The 16741-nt window shown below is 49.1% G+C and overlaps 1 protein-coding gene across 2 annotated transcripts in view; it reads left to right on the forward strand.

The window, feature by feature from the left end:
* Positions 1-16741, forward strand: part of SYNPR (synaptoporin) — a 342730-nt gene that overhangs the window by 310255 nt on the left and 15734 nt on the right. For both annotated transcript variants that reach the window (XM_073644666.1, XM_073644667.1), the window contains one exon: positions 13105-13296. In XM_073644666.1, coding sequence (XP_073500767.1) covers positions 13105-13296 — 192 coding nt within the window. The remainder of the gene's footprint in view (positions 1-13104; positions 13297-16741) is intronic.

Genomic DNA, 16741 nt, shown 5'->3' on the forward strand with positions numbered 1-16741 from the left:
ACAGTCAGTTTGGGAGGCCTACAACTCCGCCTGGCCAGGGGAGATCCCATCTGCTCAAGGACTGACCAGGCCCCGTTCGCTAGCAAGTACTCCGGGAGGGTCTATCGTTGTTACCAGTAAAGACCCTGAATTACACCGCACCGTCTCTGAGTGGTTCCTGCTACCCCCATCTTCCACGTCGGCTGCCCTGAGGCCATACCCCTCCCGTTGGGGGTTATACTATCACGCTGCACAATTCTACACCGGCCTCAGCGGTCTGCCCTGCAGCGGCAGCTCCATAGCTGCAAATCAACGGGTGGCGTAGTCGACACTCAAATAACATCTATCAAGACTGCCACACACTGAGTTTGACTCCCTGGGCACGGACCGGGTCCCCGCCACTCGGAGACTACAACCCTCACCTGATCCGGTTCCGGGTAAGCCCCGTGCGCGAGACGCTGCGCGACACAGCAGGCCCAGGGGCGCGTCAACTTTGGCGTAGTCGGCAGGATTTCGTGCCCGCAACCACCGGGTACTGCGTGCCTGAAAAAGAGACTTTTAAAACTTACCATCCGTGAAGTTTTCCCGCCATCGGTGAAGATTCCCGCCATCCGGCGCCATTTTCAGCCTTCTTCCCGCCATCTGTGAAGATTCCCGCCATCCGGCGCCATCTTCAGCCTTCTTCCCGCCATCCGTGGAGTTTTCCCGCCGTTGGACGCCATCTTGAGGACGCCGCGCGGGAAGAAGAGGGGCGTGGACTCCGAAAAGCCCGCGAGAACTGAAGCCCCGCCTCACGTCCGGACGTTGCGTGAGGTCCTGGAAGGAGCCCAGCAGACGCCGACGTCACCGGAGCGCGACGGAAGGTCCTCAACCCTGACGATCCACTGCGGAGCCGCGGCCTACGGAAGAGGATCATCGCAAGGTAGGCCACGGTCCACTAGGGGGGAGAAGGATGTCGGACACGGAGAAGAGCTTCACCGCTTCAACCCCCGCCAGCGCCACCGCTGTCGCGGTCATGCCTTTCACCATGCCCTATATCCCGGGGGCAGCCTGGCTACCCCAGTACTCAGGGGAGTCACATACCCTGCAGGACTTTAGAGAAAGGCTGGATAGCCTCTTCCAGGTGTACCCCCTCACAGAGGAGCAAAAAGTGAGCATCCTGGTGGCCCAATTAACCGGAGCAGCCCGAAGGGAGGTAAAGTCCTGGCCACCTGGGGGGAGGACTGTCGCAGGGATACTAACCCGGCTGAGGGACACCTTTGATACCCGCACCTCAGCCGAGATCAAGCTTAGATTCTACGGGTGCAAACAGCGGGCCCATGAGAGTATAAGGGACTATGCCCTGAACCTACAAGAGGCCCTGAGAGCCGTTAAGCAGACCGACCCTGACGGCGTGGGAGACGAGGACAGGCTGTTGACTGAACAATTTATAGAGGGTTTATATTGCAATGCCCACCGAACCCAGTTGCGGGCAATGGCCCTACAGGACCCTCATCTGGGATTTGCACAGTTCAAGGACAGAGCCATCCGGGTGCTCCAAGAACCGGCACCGGATGGCGTTGTGACCCACAGGCGCCCAGCTATCACTTACCACCAGGAGGCGGCGCCCTTGTCGGCAGGGCCTGTAGGGGCTGAAGCGCAGGCTTTGAACAATGACCCGGCTCCAGACCTGCACCATCAGGTCCAAGAGCTAGCTAAAAGCATTGCTGCGTTAACCCGAACTGTGCAGTCTTTACAGGCTTCCACTCCAGGGAAGATCCAGCTGGCATCCGGACCGGAGAACATCCCGTGGCGTCGACCAAGGAGGACCCCACCGGCCAGAGGAAGACCCAGTGACCGGTACAACGAGGACGGACGACCCATCTGCCGCCGCTGTAATCAACCCGGACATATGGCAAGGTACTGTCCTTTAAACTGGCACAACCTGGGGGTAGAGGGCCAACCCCCAGGAAAAAGATCACCAGGCCCATCGAACTGGCGCGACAAATATGTCGGAGGACGTCCAGTCTTGCCTGTGGTACTGGATGGCATCCCTATGAGTGCCCTACTGGACACCGGGTCACAGGTCACCACCATCCCGTACGTGCTCTTCAAGCAGTACTGGAATGACTCGGATATAACCCGCTACCCTGACGACGACTTGAGTATCATCGCCAGCAATGGTCAGCCCGTGCCACAGATCGGATTTAAAGAGGCGACCATTAAAATTGGTAGAGTCGAACTAGCAGCACAGGGACTGATTATTGTAGACCTTGACAAACACGAGAGTCACCCAAAGATAACGCTAGGAACTAATGTAATTGAAAATTGTCTTGCAGAGGTGATTTTCCTTTTACAGCAGGTTGCCAAGAACGCCAGCTCCGGTGAGCAGCGGGTGCTCCAGAAAGAGATCCGGGCACTGATGCGACGGCAACAGGTGGAACTCTCCGGCGGTGAGATTGGTAGCGTAAGAATGTGTGACCCTTTTCCTATTGCCATGCCCCAAAAAGTGAAATGATGATTTGGTGCCGGGCAGCTATTGGTCTGAGAGGTAGAGATTACCAGGCAATGGTAGAACCAGTTTACTCAGACAGTAGGCCCACCATCTTGACAGCACGGGGGGTGGTTAATGTACGCCATGGGAGGGTGCCCGTTCGCATAATCAATATCGGGAAGAGGGAAGTGTACCTGCCCCGGTATGCCACGCTAGCAAAATTATATACCATTAACCAAAATGCTATACAATCTGTGGAACCCTTGCCTCCATCTCACCCGGAGGAAGGTAACGGCTCTAAGAAAACAATGGAGGACTGGTGTCAGCAACTACATTTGGGTACTGACTCCACTCCCTCACATCAGAAACAGGGAGTCTATCGGGTGGTTCAAGAGTACGAGAGAGTGTTTAGTAAACACCCGTTAGACTTCGGGCGAGTCAAGGGGGTAGAACACCACATCCCCACGGGAGACCATCCTCCCATAAAAGAGAGGTATCGACCCGTACCCCCTGCACACTACCAACACGCCAAGGGGATGCTTAGAGACATGAAGGAGGCTGGGGTGATCAGGGATAGCTGTAGCCCCTGGGCAGCTCCACTAGTCTTAGTCAGAAAAAAAGACAACACCATGAGGATGTGTGTAGATTACCGGAAAATCAACCGTATCACACACAAGGATGCGTACCCCTTACCAAGGATAGAGGAGTCATTGGCTGCTTTAAGATCTGCTAACTTCTTCTCTACCTTGGATCTCACTAGCGGGTACTGGCAGGTTCCTGTAGCAGAGGCGGACCGGGAGAAGACCGCATTCACCACCCCGATGGGACTTAGCGAGTTCACCTGCATGCCGTTCGGACTCTGCAACGCACCAGGAACCTTCCAACGACTAATGGAGTGTTGTCTGGGCCACAGAAACTTCGAGACGGTCCTGTTGTACCTGGACGATGTCATCGTATATTCCAAGACGTATGAGGACCACCTGAAACACCTGGCGGAAGTGTTCGAAGCTCTGGCGAGTTACGGCCTAAAGGTGAAACCCTCCAAGTGTCACCTCCTGAAACCAAAGGTGCAGTACCTGGGACACGTGGTGAGCGCTGACGGAGTGGCTCCCGACCCTGATAAGATCACCGCAATTAAGGAATGGCCAAGCCCCTCCAGCGTAAAAGAAGTGCGGCAGTTCCTCGGGTTGGTAGGCTACTACCGAAGGTTTATTCCCGGTTTCACCAAAAAGGCAGCACCTATGCAGGACCTCCTGATAGGCCAGTCTCGGAAGGCCAAGAACCAGAAGCCGCCCTTCAAATGGGAGGAGCTGGAAGAAGAGTCCTTCCGCCAGCTGAAGATGGCCCTCACGGGGGACGTAATCCTGGCGTACCCGGATTATAGCCAGCCCTTTATTCTCTACACCGACGCCAGTAACATCGGGCTAGGAGCCGTACTGTCCCAGATCCAGCAGGGGAAGGAACGAGTAATCGCCTACGCCAGCCGAAAGCTGCGACCCACCGAAAGGAACCCCGAGAATTACAGCTCATTTAAGCTAGAGTTCCTGGCCGTAGTATGGACAGTCACCGAGCGCTTTAAGCATTACCTCGCTTCTTCCCGGTTCACCGTGTACATGGATAACAACCCGTTGACACACCTGGACACGGCAAGACTCGGTGCCCTGGAGCAGAGGTGGATGGCCCGTCTGTCCAACTACGAGTTCACAATCAAATACCGGGCCGGACGCTCCAATACCAACGCGGACGCCCTGTCCAGGATGCCCAACCTGCCGGACGAAGGAGAAGATCCGGAGGGACTGGAAGAAGTTGAACTCCCTGCGTTCCACCGTCATGGGACTATCCAGTATTCCCACCGGGTAAGGAGTAAGCAGGCTGCTACGTTGAACCCCTTACCACACTACAACTGGGCGGAAACGCAAGACAGCGACCCTGCCGTCCGACTGGTGAAGGAGATGCTGACTCGCCCGGAGGCTTGCCTTGAACCAGACGCTCCGGAGGAAGCCAAACAACTATGGTCAGAGAGGAGTCGACTGTTCCTTTACAAGGGGAAGTTGTGCCGCAGAATGGTTAACTCCCGGACGCATGAACTACTCTGGCAAGTAGTGGTGCCACGAAGAGACGCAGCCATGGTGATGGAGGCATACCACGACGGAGCTGGACACTTCGGGTGGAAGAAGCTGGATTTCCTGCTGCGCGAGCGATTCAACTGGGTAGGCATGAGGGGAACCATTGAGAAGTGGTGCAGAGACTGTGGCCCCTGCAACCTAAGAAGGAAGGACCGTGCCAGCCAGAAGACTCCCCTGCAGTCCATCGTCACCCGGCAGCCGTTGGAACTGGTAGCCTTGGATCATGTAAAACTGACCCCAAGCAGAAGTGGCTACGTCTACGCACTAACCATCGTGGATCACTACTCCCGGTTCTTGGTTGTCGTCCCCGTCAAGGACTTAACAGCTCGAACAGCAGCGAGAGCCTTCCAGCAGCATTTCTGCCGTCCACACGGGTACCCGGACCAAGTGTTGACCAGGGACCTGCCTTTGAAGCTGAGGTCTTCCAAGAATTCTGCACTCTGTATGGCTGCCGGAAGATAAGGACGACACCCTATCATCCGCAAACTAATGGACTTTGTGAGAAAATGAACCAGGTGGTAATGGATCTCCTGAAAACGTTGCCCCTGGAAGAACGCAGTCTGTGGCCTGAGAAGCTGCCCGATCTAGTGGACCTATACAACCACATCCCGGTAGGTTCCACCAACTGTACCCCGGCTTACCTAATGAGGGCAAGACCTGGTAAGTTACCTGTTGACCTGGAAATGGGAGTCCTGACACCCGAGGACACTTCACCAGAAGCAGACTGGGACACAGAGAGGCAGCAGCAGTACCGGAGAGTACAGGAGAGCGTGGAGCGAAGTCTCTGTCAGGCTAGGGAAAGACAAGAGAAAACTTACAACCAGTATGCTCCCGCTGTTCCCCTGGTACCCGGAGAGCAGGTCTTGAAGAGGAAGAGACGGCTCCACAAGTTGGACGACCAGTGGGAGAAGGACCCGTACACCGTACTGCCCTCAAGCCATGAGAACCCGAAGGTTTGTACCATCAGTAAAGACGGAGGGGAAACCACAGCCATTGTATCCCGGGACCACCTGAAAAAGTGTCCCGAACAACTGAGGAACCCTGAAGAGGAACAAGAAGACCATCGACCCGTAGAGGAAAGGGAAGATATGGTTAGTACTGTGCTCGGGGACTTCCCTCGGTCTTGGACTCAAGTCAATGGTGCAGTTGTGGTACCCGTACTCACCTTCCTCCAACCAGCATCCCAAGCACCTACGGAGCAACAGGTAGAGCTGGAAGAACAGCCGGTCCAGGAGGCAGAAGACCCCACACCAGCAGACCAGGAGGATCAACCCTCTGCTTGCAGTGAGCCTGCCATATCCCTAGTGAGCCAAAGAGCTGGTAGACAGCTGCCCAGTTTACCCTTGACAGCTCCTACACCCTGTAGTTCAGGGCTAGACAGTCAGCTCCGTAGGTCCACTAGGGCCACTAGAGGCCAGTTACCCGCACGTTGGAGGATTTGAAGTGTATAAATTGTTTTATTTATGTTTACCTGTGTATTGTTGCTTGTGTATAATTTTGTGTTTCTAGTTATTTGTAGGAGTCCTTGGTGGATTTACCGGGAATCCCTTGTACATAGTTGGAGCGTAACCCAGGATGGACTAGAGACTGTTAAGGACTCGGGGTAGGACAGACCCCTACCTGGTTACGTCTCCCTGTTTTGGTGAAATGGACACCTTGCTTTCCCTCAAAGACTGCACCCGGTTGCGGACACGCCGTGACCATTGTTATGTGTCTCTTTATTATAATGTTTTGGTTGTACTCTGTTATGTTTACAAAAATGTGTTTAGTCCCGGAGTACTAAATTTTACTAGGGGGGAATGTGGCACCCCAGGGGTCTGGTTTCCACAGTAATGTAATGTTATGTCTGAGAGCAGGTGGGAGGTCCTTTGGTCAGGGATCCTGTGCATGCCACACCTCCTGCCCAGTCTTGGGAGGGGAAGAACTTCCCCTATAAAAACCCGGGGCTGAAGCAGGGTTAGTCAGTCAAGGAGAGTAGAGACAAGAAACAGTCATAGGAAGAAACAGCAGAAGCTCAGTGGGAGCAATACTACTACGAGTCAGGGGCTGGCAGCTGCAGAGCTCACCCTGACTGAGAAGCTTTCTTACCGGACCCGGCGTCCGAGGCTGTGGGGACTAACTCTTACCCAGCAGCAGAAGCCCGAAGGCACGGTCACACGCGTGGGACCAGCACCGCCATCGTGGAGCGGAAGCCATTAGAAGGCCCCGAGTCACCGGCCATACGGGTGAGCACCACACGGTACACTCAGGGACGTGGGCTACTTATATCCGCTTCTAGCAAGGTAGCCAGAAGAGTACAGTCAGTTTGGGAGGCCTACAACTCCGCCTGGCCAGGGGAGATCCCATCTGCTCAAGGACTGACCAGGCCCCGTTCGCTAGCAAGTACTCCGGGAGGGTCTATCGTTGTTACCAGTAAAGACCCTGAATTACACCGCACCGTCTCTGAGTGGTTCCTGCTACCCCCATCTTCCACGTCGGCTGCCCTGAGGCCATACCCCTCCCGTTGGGGGTTATACTATCACGCTGCACAATTCTACACCGGCCTCAGCGGTCTGCCCTGCAGCGGCAGCTCCATAGCTGCAAATCAACGGGTGGCGTAGTCGACACTCAAATAACATCTATCAAGACTGCCACACACTGAGTTTGACTCCCTGGGCACGGACCGGGTCCCCGCCACTCGGAGACTACAACCTTCACCTGATCCGGTTCCGGGTAAGCCCCGTGCGCGAGACGCTGCGCGACACAGCAGGCCCAGGGGCGCGTCATTACCAGCAGATACTGTGGTTCTGTTACGGTTTGAATGCTGAACACTTGACGGTCCCACGGTTGGCAAGTTGGAACTGTGAGATTCACTACGTGCACCACTGGTATTTTGTGGAAAAGCACATGTAAGATTCTGCAACAGTCTCTGCTGATACTCCTGCATGCGTGCATCCCTTTCTATGGCAGGAATAATTTCTGCAAATTTACTTTTGTACCGGGGATCTAACAGTGTGGCAACCCAGTAGTCAGGATTATTTCTAATTCTCACAATTCGAGGGTCATGTTGCAGGTAGTGCAGCAAGAAGGCACTCATGTGTGTTGCGCATCCAGGAGCACCAAGTCCCTGTTGTGTTGGTGGCGAGGTAACAATCATGCTTCCTTCCTCTGTCCTCTCCCCCCAACCTCGCACAACAGAAATGTGATCAAGGTCTCCCTCATCTGATGAGTCTTCCATCAGTTCGTCCTCCACTTCTTCCTGGGCTCCTGCACCTTCCTCACTAGTTTGGCTGCTACCATGCGCCCTGGTAAAACCATCTCCCCCACCCTCACATGCCTGCCGCCTTGGTGCTGCCGACCGTCTGGACCTTGCAGATGTTAGCCCTTCCGCATACAACTCCTCCTCCTCTACTTCCTCCACCTCCTCTTGTGCCACCACCTGACTCCGAATTCTGTTTAACATGTGCTCCAGCATGTAAATCACCGGAATAGTCATGCTGATAATGGCATCGTCAGCACTAAACATCTTCGTCGCCATTTCAAAACTGTGCAGAAGGGTGCATAGGTCCCTGATCTGAGACCACTCCTCCAGCGTGATTTGCCCCACTTCTGAATCTCGTTGGCCCAGGCTATACGTCAGAACGTATTGCACCAGGGCTTGTCGGTGCTGCCACAGTCGCTGCAACATGTGCAGAGTTGAATTCCACCGGTAGGCACATCGCATTTTAGCCGGTGAAGTGGCAGGCCCAACGACTTCTGTAGAGATGTAAGTCGCTGAGCTGCGGGATGCGAACGGCGGAAGTGAGCACACAGCGACCGTGCCCTCTGCAGAAGGCCATCTAGTCTGGGATAGTGGGCTAAAAATTGCTGGACAACCAGGTTCAACACGTGAGCCATACAAGGCACGTGTGTGACATTGCCCCGGCGAAGGGCCGCACCCAGGTTTGCAGCATTGTCGCACACGGCCTTCCCTGGTTTCAGGTCCAGTGGAGACAACCATTCATGAAATTGGTTCTCCAGAGCTGACCACAACTCCTCAGCTGTGTGACTCACATTTCCCAGACATTTCAATGTAAAAACCGCCTGATGACGTTGAGCCCTACTGCCAGCATAGTAAGGAGGTGTGCAGGATCCCTTCTGCGCAGTTAGAAAGCTTGTGGCATGACCAGACAGGCTTTGGGTGCAGGTGGAAGACCGAGAGGAGGTTGAGGAGGCAGAAGCAGTGGAGGAACTTTGACATAAAGAGGATTGACGCACAACTCGTGGGGACGGCAAGACTTGGACAGCAGCCCCTTGTCCTGCTGTCACCATAGTTACCCAGTGCCCAGTCAGCGACATGTAACGCCCCTGTCCATGCCTACTCGTCCAAGTGTCTGTGGTGAAATGCACCCTGTCACACACAGAGTTTCTCAAAGAAGCGGTGATGTTGTGTGCGACATGCTGGTGGAGCGCAGGCACACCTTTCTTTGAGAAGTAGTGCCGACTGGGCATCTGGTACTGGGGCACTGCGACGGACATAAGGTCTCGAAAATCCTCTGTGTCCACCAGGCGGAAAGGCAGCATTTCTGTAGCCAAGAGCTTGCAGATGGTGAAATTCAACCTCTTAGCTTTCTCATGGCTAGGAGGAAATGGTCTTTTACTTGTCCACATCTGAGGGACCGAGGGCTGGCTATTGTGCTTAGACGGGGTTGATAAGGGTGTCCTCGGCAAACTGCCGGTCTGTGAGGAAGATGCAGGCGGACATGTTTGGTTGCCTTGACCCAAAGGTGGTGCTATCGATGTCGGACAGCGCTCAACACCAGCTGGTGTTACCACCTCCAAAGAAAATGATGACCTGCCAATCACGCTGGCTGTTGCGGGTAAAGAGGTGGCAGGTCTGCGCCCCAAAAGAGGTGTGACTGCTGTCCCCCCAGTCACAGAGGATGAAGAGGCCGCGGATGCACAAGATATGGCAGACGGTGGTTGGCCCGGCCGGCTAGGCCTCATTGTAGCACACTGAGCTTCCCACTGCAACTTATGCTTCATGTCCATGTGCCGGTTCATGCATGAAGTACTCAAACTATGTATTTTTTGGCCTCTACTTAGCTTTTGCTGACAAATGTTACAGATAACACGAGTTGGGTCATCTTTATCGATCTGAAAAAATGCCCAGGCTATGCAAGGCTTAGCACTCATGCGACCTGAAGAGCCACCACGACTTGTGGTGAGAGGCAGAGTTGTGTTTGAGGATGCAGTGCTTGACGTGCTTCCAGTACTACGTCTCTGTCCAGGAAGGCGCAACCTGACCTCGTCGTCACTAGCATCTTCCTCCACCTCCTCTGCTGACCTCATCTCTTGGCTGACTGTGGGTTGACAGTAAGTGGGATCTCCAACCTCATCATCATCACCCTGTGTGTTATCACACCCGTCGTCCTCAGAGCCAACCTGTTCCTGCCCTGACAAAAAACTAAAGTTGTCGCTCCAATCAGGTATTTGAGTCTTATCATCGTCTTCCTCATTGTCTCCACCAACAGGAGTTACAGTTTGGGAATGAGGGTCTACATTATGGTCAGAACCTTCTGTGTCTGGTCCTGGATCCGACTCATAAAGATTCTGGGCATCAGTGCAGATCATTTCCTCGTCTGGATTCACAGAAGCGCTGGAGTCGACCTCTGATTCCCAGGCTATAGTATGAGTAAACAGCTCTGCAGACTCAACCATCTGTTCTACCTCATACTCAGACGGGCAGCTGGAGATTTGGGAGCTGTGAGGAAGCAAGTGCGATTTGGGTGACACCTTTGAGGACTGGAGTATTTGTGATGTTGAAGTTGATGTGGAGGAGAGCCCACTTAAAGGAGCACTTGATATCCGTTGAAGCACCTGCTGTTTTTGTGCCTCATCTGGAATTTGTAGCGATTGGCGTGGCCGTAAGAAAGGGATCTTATCACATTGTCCGCTAAAAGAAGTAGACATTTTAGTTTGGCTGGAAGATGGTCTTTCTTCTGCAGATGTTACTGTTGCTTTAACACCTACCCCACGGACACAACCTTTTTTCCCCTTCCCAACACGCCTATTCCCCTTTCCACCAGCAGCAGGCCTTTTTCCACTCATTTTGGTGGTTAACTAATTCACAACTCTGGAGTTGTTTGCACAAAAAAACAATGGATGGTAACCGAGCAGAGCTGAGTGGCCAAACTGTGGTATTAGGCCAAAACTATTGGCTGGGTTAGATGCAGAAAAAATTATATTCAATTTGCAACCTGATGGAGGTCAGTATAGATGGACTAATACAACAAGTCCCACACACAGCTAGAAGCCCAATATTTTTTCAGAGGTAGATGCAGAAAAAAATATATTCAGTTTGCAACCTGATGGAGGTCAGTATAGATGGACTAATACAACAAGTCCCACACACAGCTAGAAGCCCAATATTTTTTCAGAGGTAGATGCAGAAAAAAATTATATTCAGTTTGCAACCTGATGGAGGTCTGTATAGATGGATTAATAGAACAAGACCCACACACAGCTAGAAGCCCAATATTTTTTCAGAGGTAGATGCAGAAAAAAATATATTCAGTTTGCAACCTGATGGAGGTCAGTATAGATGGACTAATACAACAAGTCCCACACACAGCTAGAAGCCCAATATTTTTTCAGAGGTAGATGCAGAAAAAAATATATTCAGTTTGCAACCTGATGGAGGTCAGTATAGATGGACTAATAGAGAAAGTCCGACACACTGCTAGAAGGCCAAATATTTTTTCAGAGCTAGATGCAGAAAAAAATTATATTCAGTTTGCAACCTGATGGAGGTCAGTATAGATGGACTAATAGAATGATGCTATGCCCAAAAGATTTTACTTCACTAGGTGCAGTAAAAAAATTGGTATTCTATACACAGGTGGTATATCTTGCAACACAGATAGGCTACTCCACTGACTAACACACTCTGCAATAGGCCAAAAAGGATTAGCTTTGCTAGATTCAGCCAAATGCTGTGAAAAAAACTTGCACAGCACTGGCACAGACCTGCCTGGCAAAAACTGATAGGAACTGATGTAACCTAGTCCTGAAAAGGACTCCAATTACAATTAGTCTTTACTCCCACAACCTATCTATTTAAGAGCACAGACCTGCCTGATAAAAGTCGTAGGAAATGCTGTAACCTAGTCCTTAAAAGGACTGCAATCACAACTATTCCCTACTCCCAAGCTATCTGTAGATTTGTGCGAAAATTGGCTTGAAATTAACAAGGTATAGCGCACACAGCAACAGCGGTGCCGTCTAACACGCAGCTGCAGCAGTGAGAAAATGGTGGCGACGGGGAAAATGGCTTGGTCTTATAGGGCAAGGACATGTGACATACACTGCCAATGACACATGCCCTTGCTTGTGTGAAAAAAAGCACTTCGCTCCGTGTGTGCGCTGCTGATAGGCTGACAGATTGCACCTCCCCACTGTAAATGCGGGAAAGAGAAAAAAAAATGGAGATCTTCATTGTTCCTGCAGAGATCCATCCCCTGCCCCTCCCCCCACCCCGCTGTACACTCAAACTGCGTATTAACATTAATTTTCATCATTACTGAGAAAAAATCCAGTTATGATTTTGGTGCACGAACAGTTATCGAACATAACCTCGAACAGCCGAATTTTTCTCAAATTGTTCGTGTTCGCCGAACGGCTCGAACACCGCCCAAAACAGCTCGAATTTGAGATTGGCGAACAGTTCGAGTAGAACAACGCTCATCTCTAATTAGGAGCCATTTCAGAGGAGTGACATGCACTTTTTTTCTCCCACCCAGCTTTTTACAAAACATGAAGCAGAAAAAAAACTCCCACTAGACTGAACATATGGCCAGCAAAGTGGTGTTAGAGAAGAAATGAAGAGTCTCTCAAGAGTTTTTCAGAAAGGACCTTGTGGAGACACAAGGGTCAGTGGGTGCTCTCGTCCGCTGGCCCGGCTGTCTTTAGAAAGACCGCATGGACCAGGGCTCATCCCTGGAAACAGAGGGGGTTTCCCCTTTTATAGTTCACAGCTCTTATTCAGGCATTTTTCCACAGGATTGGGGCAGGAGTTCATCTTTCATTGTTCGAGGGTTCATACTTTGTTTTTTAATGTTTGCAGGACAACAAGCTGCATGGACTTATACAATGGGTAGTAAACATATTACCAAACATCGATTGTTCAATTTGTCCCCCAAGGATAGCAGAACAATAAACTGTAGGAGCTGATGTAATAGGTAAACAGCAGACCTTCAGCAACTTAACAAACATCAATTCAAGAGTCAACGTTCAGGCTCCTATGAACAATGGCTTGTGTTTCTTGACCTAATGGAAAATGCATCTGGCATAATTAAGAATAAATGCTGTGTCGTCACAGACCTGCTCCAAAAGACTCCTTGAAAAACTTTGTGCGCCCTTATGGTTACCAATGGACCTTTTTTACGGACACATTGGAAATCCATAATACATCAATCAAATTTTAAGTGATATAGACCAATAGCCATTGATACTGTAGAATATATTTTTTATCTTTTTGATTGTGTGTAATTTTTATGTTTTTCCCAGGATTTTATTGTTACCGTGGTTTTCTCCTTCATGTGGCTCGTCAGTTCGTCCGCCTGGGCTAAAGGACTTTCCGATGTCAAGGTGGCGACAGATCCCGATGAAGTTCTGTTACTGATTTCGGCTTGTAAACAGCCCTCCAACAAGTGTATGGCGCTGCGTAGTCCTGTCATGTCAAGTCTGAATACATCAGTGGTAAGTTGGTTGTACATGACAGACGGACTGGGGAGGATGCTGCAAGCTTTCTTTCTTAAACCCATCAATGTACAAATTCTCCCAGAGACCCGAGGACCGGTGGATACAGATATTATGACTTTAAAGGTCAAGTAAAATAATTAGATGTCAGCAGAAGTTAGTCCCAGGGGCCAAATCTTGAGGTCCTCAAAAGTCAAAAGTGGGGAAAATATTACAATACTTCAGATTAAAAGAAACGGACACAAAACATAAAATACATAGTCTAATAGTCATATAATTCATGACAATGGAAGTTTCACATTGAACTGGCTAATAGTGTAGATTTCAAGAATAACAGGAATTTTGACAGCAGCATGATGTAGGGTCAGAGACTCTGATTCCAGTGATGTATCACTTACTTTATTGGGTGCAGCCGTTGTGACACAATCACAGTTTTCTCTGCTGCAGATCTTGGAATGCTGAGCTGTGTATAACCCCGCCCACACATCTGATTGGCTGACAGTTAGTGTTGGGGGCGTGGTTGGACCAAAAGACATCTAGTCCTGCAGTGATAATCTCCTGCTGATAAAACACTGATTTTATTTAAACAAAAACACTGCCTAGTAAACGACACATCGCTGGAATCAGGGTCTGAGCCTCTACATTATGCTGCTGTCAGATTACATACCAAAAACCTGCTGACCGATTCCCTTTATTTATTTATTTTCATAAATCAATAATACAATAAGAAACTTTGTCATCTGAGAAATCTGCTTCTTTCTCCTCCTGGGACTGATCATTCATTTTTATTTTTTGTATAAAATCTGTCTTGAGTGGAGACAGATTTTCCATTACTGAGCTAGGAGATGACAGTTGGTACTTATAAGATTCTATGGAGATGGAAGTGGAAGGAGCTAGAGGAACACAGATATTCTGCTGCAAGTTCTCCTGAAATGACAGTTACAGTGTAAACATTACATTCTGATGATAGAACCTGATAATTCTATGGAGAGAAGCGGTGTCACACTGCTTATCCCTTCCTGCATGGTCAGTATGTCATAGTACAAGACCAGGCCCTAAATGCTTATTTAGTATAATACATTCATGTAATATATTTGTTGTAAAGTTTTTCTTTCATTCAGTTACTCAAATAAGTTTTTTAACTTTTTTTGGGGATACATGAAACTTTGTTTTATCCCTTTTTTTATTAGTACTTTTAATTCTTGTTGGGTAAAATTAGCAAGAAATATAAAAAAGAATGTGTCTGTTTTTTTTTCTACTTTTTTTTAATATTACAAAGTCCCACCCAAAATATGTGTCGTTTTGGGTCTTTAGGGGCAGAGTCAGGACCCCTGGTGGACATAAATGGAAAAGGGCCCCTGTGCAAGAACAGTATATATACAGTACAGACCAAAAGTTTGGACACACCTTCTCATTTAAAGATTTTTCTGTATTTTCTTGACTATGGAAATTGTACATTCACACTGAAGGCATCAAAACTATGAATTAACACATGTGGAATTATATACTTAACAAAAAAGTGTGAAACAACTGAAAATATGTCTTATATTCCAGGTTCTTCAAAGTAGCCACCTTTTGCTTTGATGACTGCTTTGCACACTCTTGGCATTCTCTTGATGAGCTTCAAGAGGTAGTCACCGGAAATGGTCTTCCAACAATCTTGAAGGAGTTCCCAGAGATGCTTAGCACTTGTTGGCCCTTTTGCCTTCACTCTGCAGTCCAGCTCACCCCAAACCATCTCGATTGGGTTCAGGTCTGGTGACTGTGGAGGCCAGGTCATCTGGCGTAGCACCCCATCACTCTCATTCTTGGTCAAATAGCCCTTACACAGCCTGGAGGTGTGTTTGGGGTCATTGTCCTATTGAAAAATAAATGATGGTCCAACTAAACGCAAACCGGATGGAATAGCATGCCGCTGCAAGATGGTGTGGTAGCCATACTGGTTCAGTATGCCTTCAATTTTGAATAAATCCCCAACAGTGTCACCAGAAAAGCACCCCCACACCATCACACCTCCTCCTCCATGCTTCACGGTGGGAACCAGGCATGTAGAGTCCATCCGTTCACCTTTTCTGCGTCGCACAAAGACACGGTGGTTGGAACCAAAGATCTCAAATTTGGACTCATCAGACCAAAGCACAGATTTCCACTGGTCTAATGTCCATTCCTTGTGTTCTTTAGCCCAAACAAGTCTCTTCTGCTTGTTGCCTGTCCTTAGCAGTGGTTTCCTAGCAGCTATTTTACCATGAAGGCCTGCTGCACAAAGTCTCCTCTTAACAGTTGTTGAAGAGATGTGTCTGCTGCTAGAACTCTGTGTGGCATTGACCTGGTCTCTAATCTGAGCTGCTGTTAACCTGCGATTTCTGAGGCTGGTGACTCGGATAAACTTATCCTCAGAAGCAGAGGTGACTCTTGGTCTTCCTTTCAGGGGCGGTCCTCATATGAGCCAGTTTCTTTGTAGCGCTTGATGGTTTTTGCAACTGCACTTGGGGACACATTCAAAGTTTTCCCAATTTTTCGGACTGACTGACCTTCATTTCTTAAAGTAATGATGGCCACTCGTTTTTCTTTACTTAGCTGCTTTTTTCTTTCCATAATACAAATTCTAACAGTCTATTCAGTAGGACTATCAGCTGTGTATCCACCTGACTTCTGCACAACACAACTGATGGTCCTAACCCCATTTATAAGGCAAGAAATCCCACTTATTAAACCTGACAGGGCACACCTGTGACGTGAAAACCATTTCCGGTGACTAACTCTTGAAGCTCATCAAGAGAATGCCAAGAGTGTGCAAAGCAGTCATCAAAGCAAAAGGTGGCTACTTTGAAGCACCTAGAATATAAGACATATTTTCAGTTGTTTCACACTTTTTTGTTAAGTATATAATTCCACATGTGTTAATTCATAGTTTTGATGCCTTCAGTGTGAATGTACAAGGTGTGTCCAAACTTTTGGTCTGTACTGTATATACGAGAGTGTATCTTTTCAAAGTGTCTAAACACTTTAGAAAGATGCAATTTTTTCCACTATTAGGCTATGTTCGCATGCAGCTTTTTGCTTTTTTTTATGCAAATTAAAAGCAGCTTTATACAATACCAGCAGCAAAAGTTACGAGATTTCAGAATTCTTATGCACACGCTCTTTTGTTTGAGAATTGCAGCGTTTTTTATATCCTCAGTATGTCAATTCTTTCAGCATTTTTGCTGCTGTTTTTCACCGGTAAAAAGCAATGAGAAAGTGAAAAATACTACAAATGCAACAAACATTTTTGCAGTGTTTTTTTGAAGCAATTTTGGTGAATAAAACTAGCTTTAAATTATTAAAATTGTACTGTAGACAAAGTGATAAATGTAAGCCACACCTGAAAAAAGCTGCAAATAAATGACAAAAAATCAATAACTGAGTGTCAAGGGGGTGTGTCCCATTACAGTCTGAAACTCTC

This window comes from Phyllobates terribilis, unplaced genomic scaffold (assembly GCF_046119375.1).
Source record: "Phyllobates terribilis strain yellow unplaced genomic scaffold, ASM4611937v1 Scaffold_8__6_contigs__length_399053987, whole genome shotgun sequence".
NCBI classification, from domain to species: Eukaryota; Metazoa; Chordata; class Amphibia; order Anura; family Dendrobatidae; genus Phyllobates; species Phyllobates terribilis.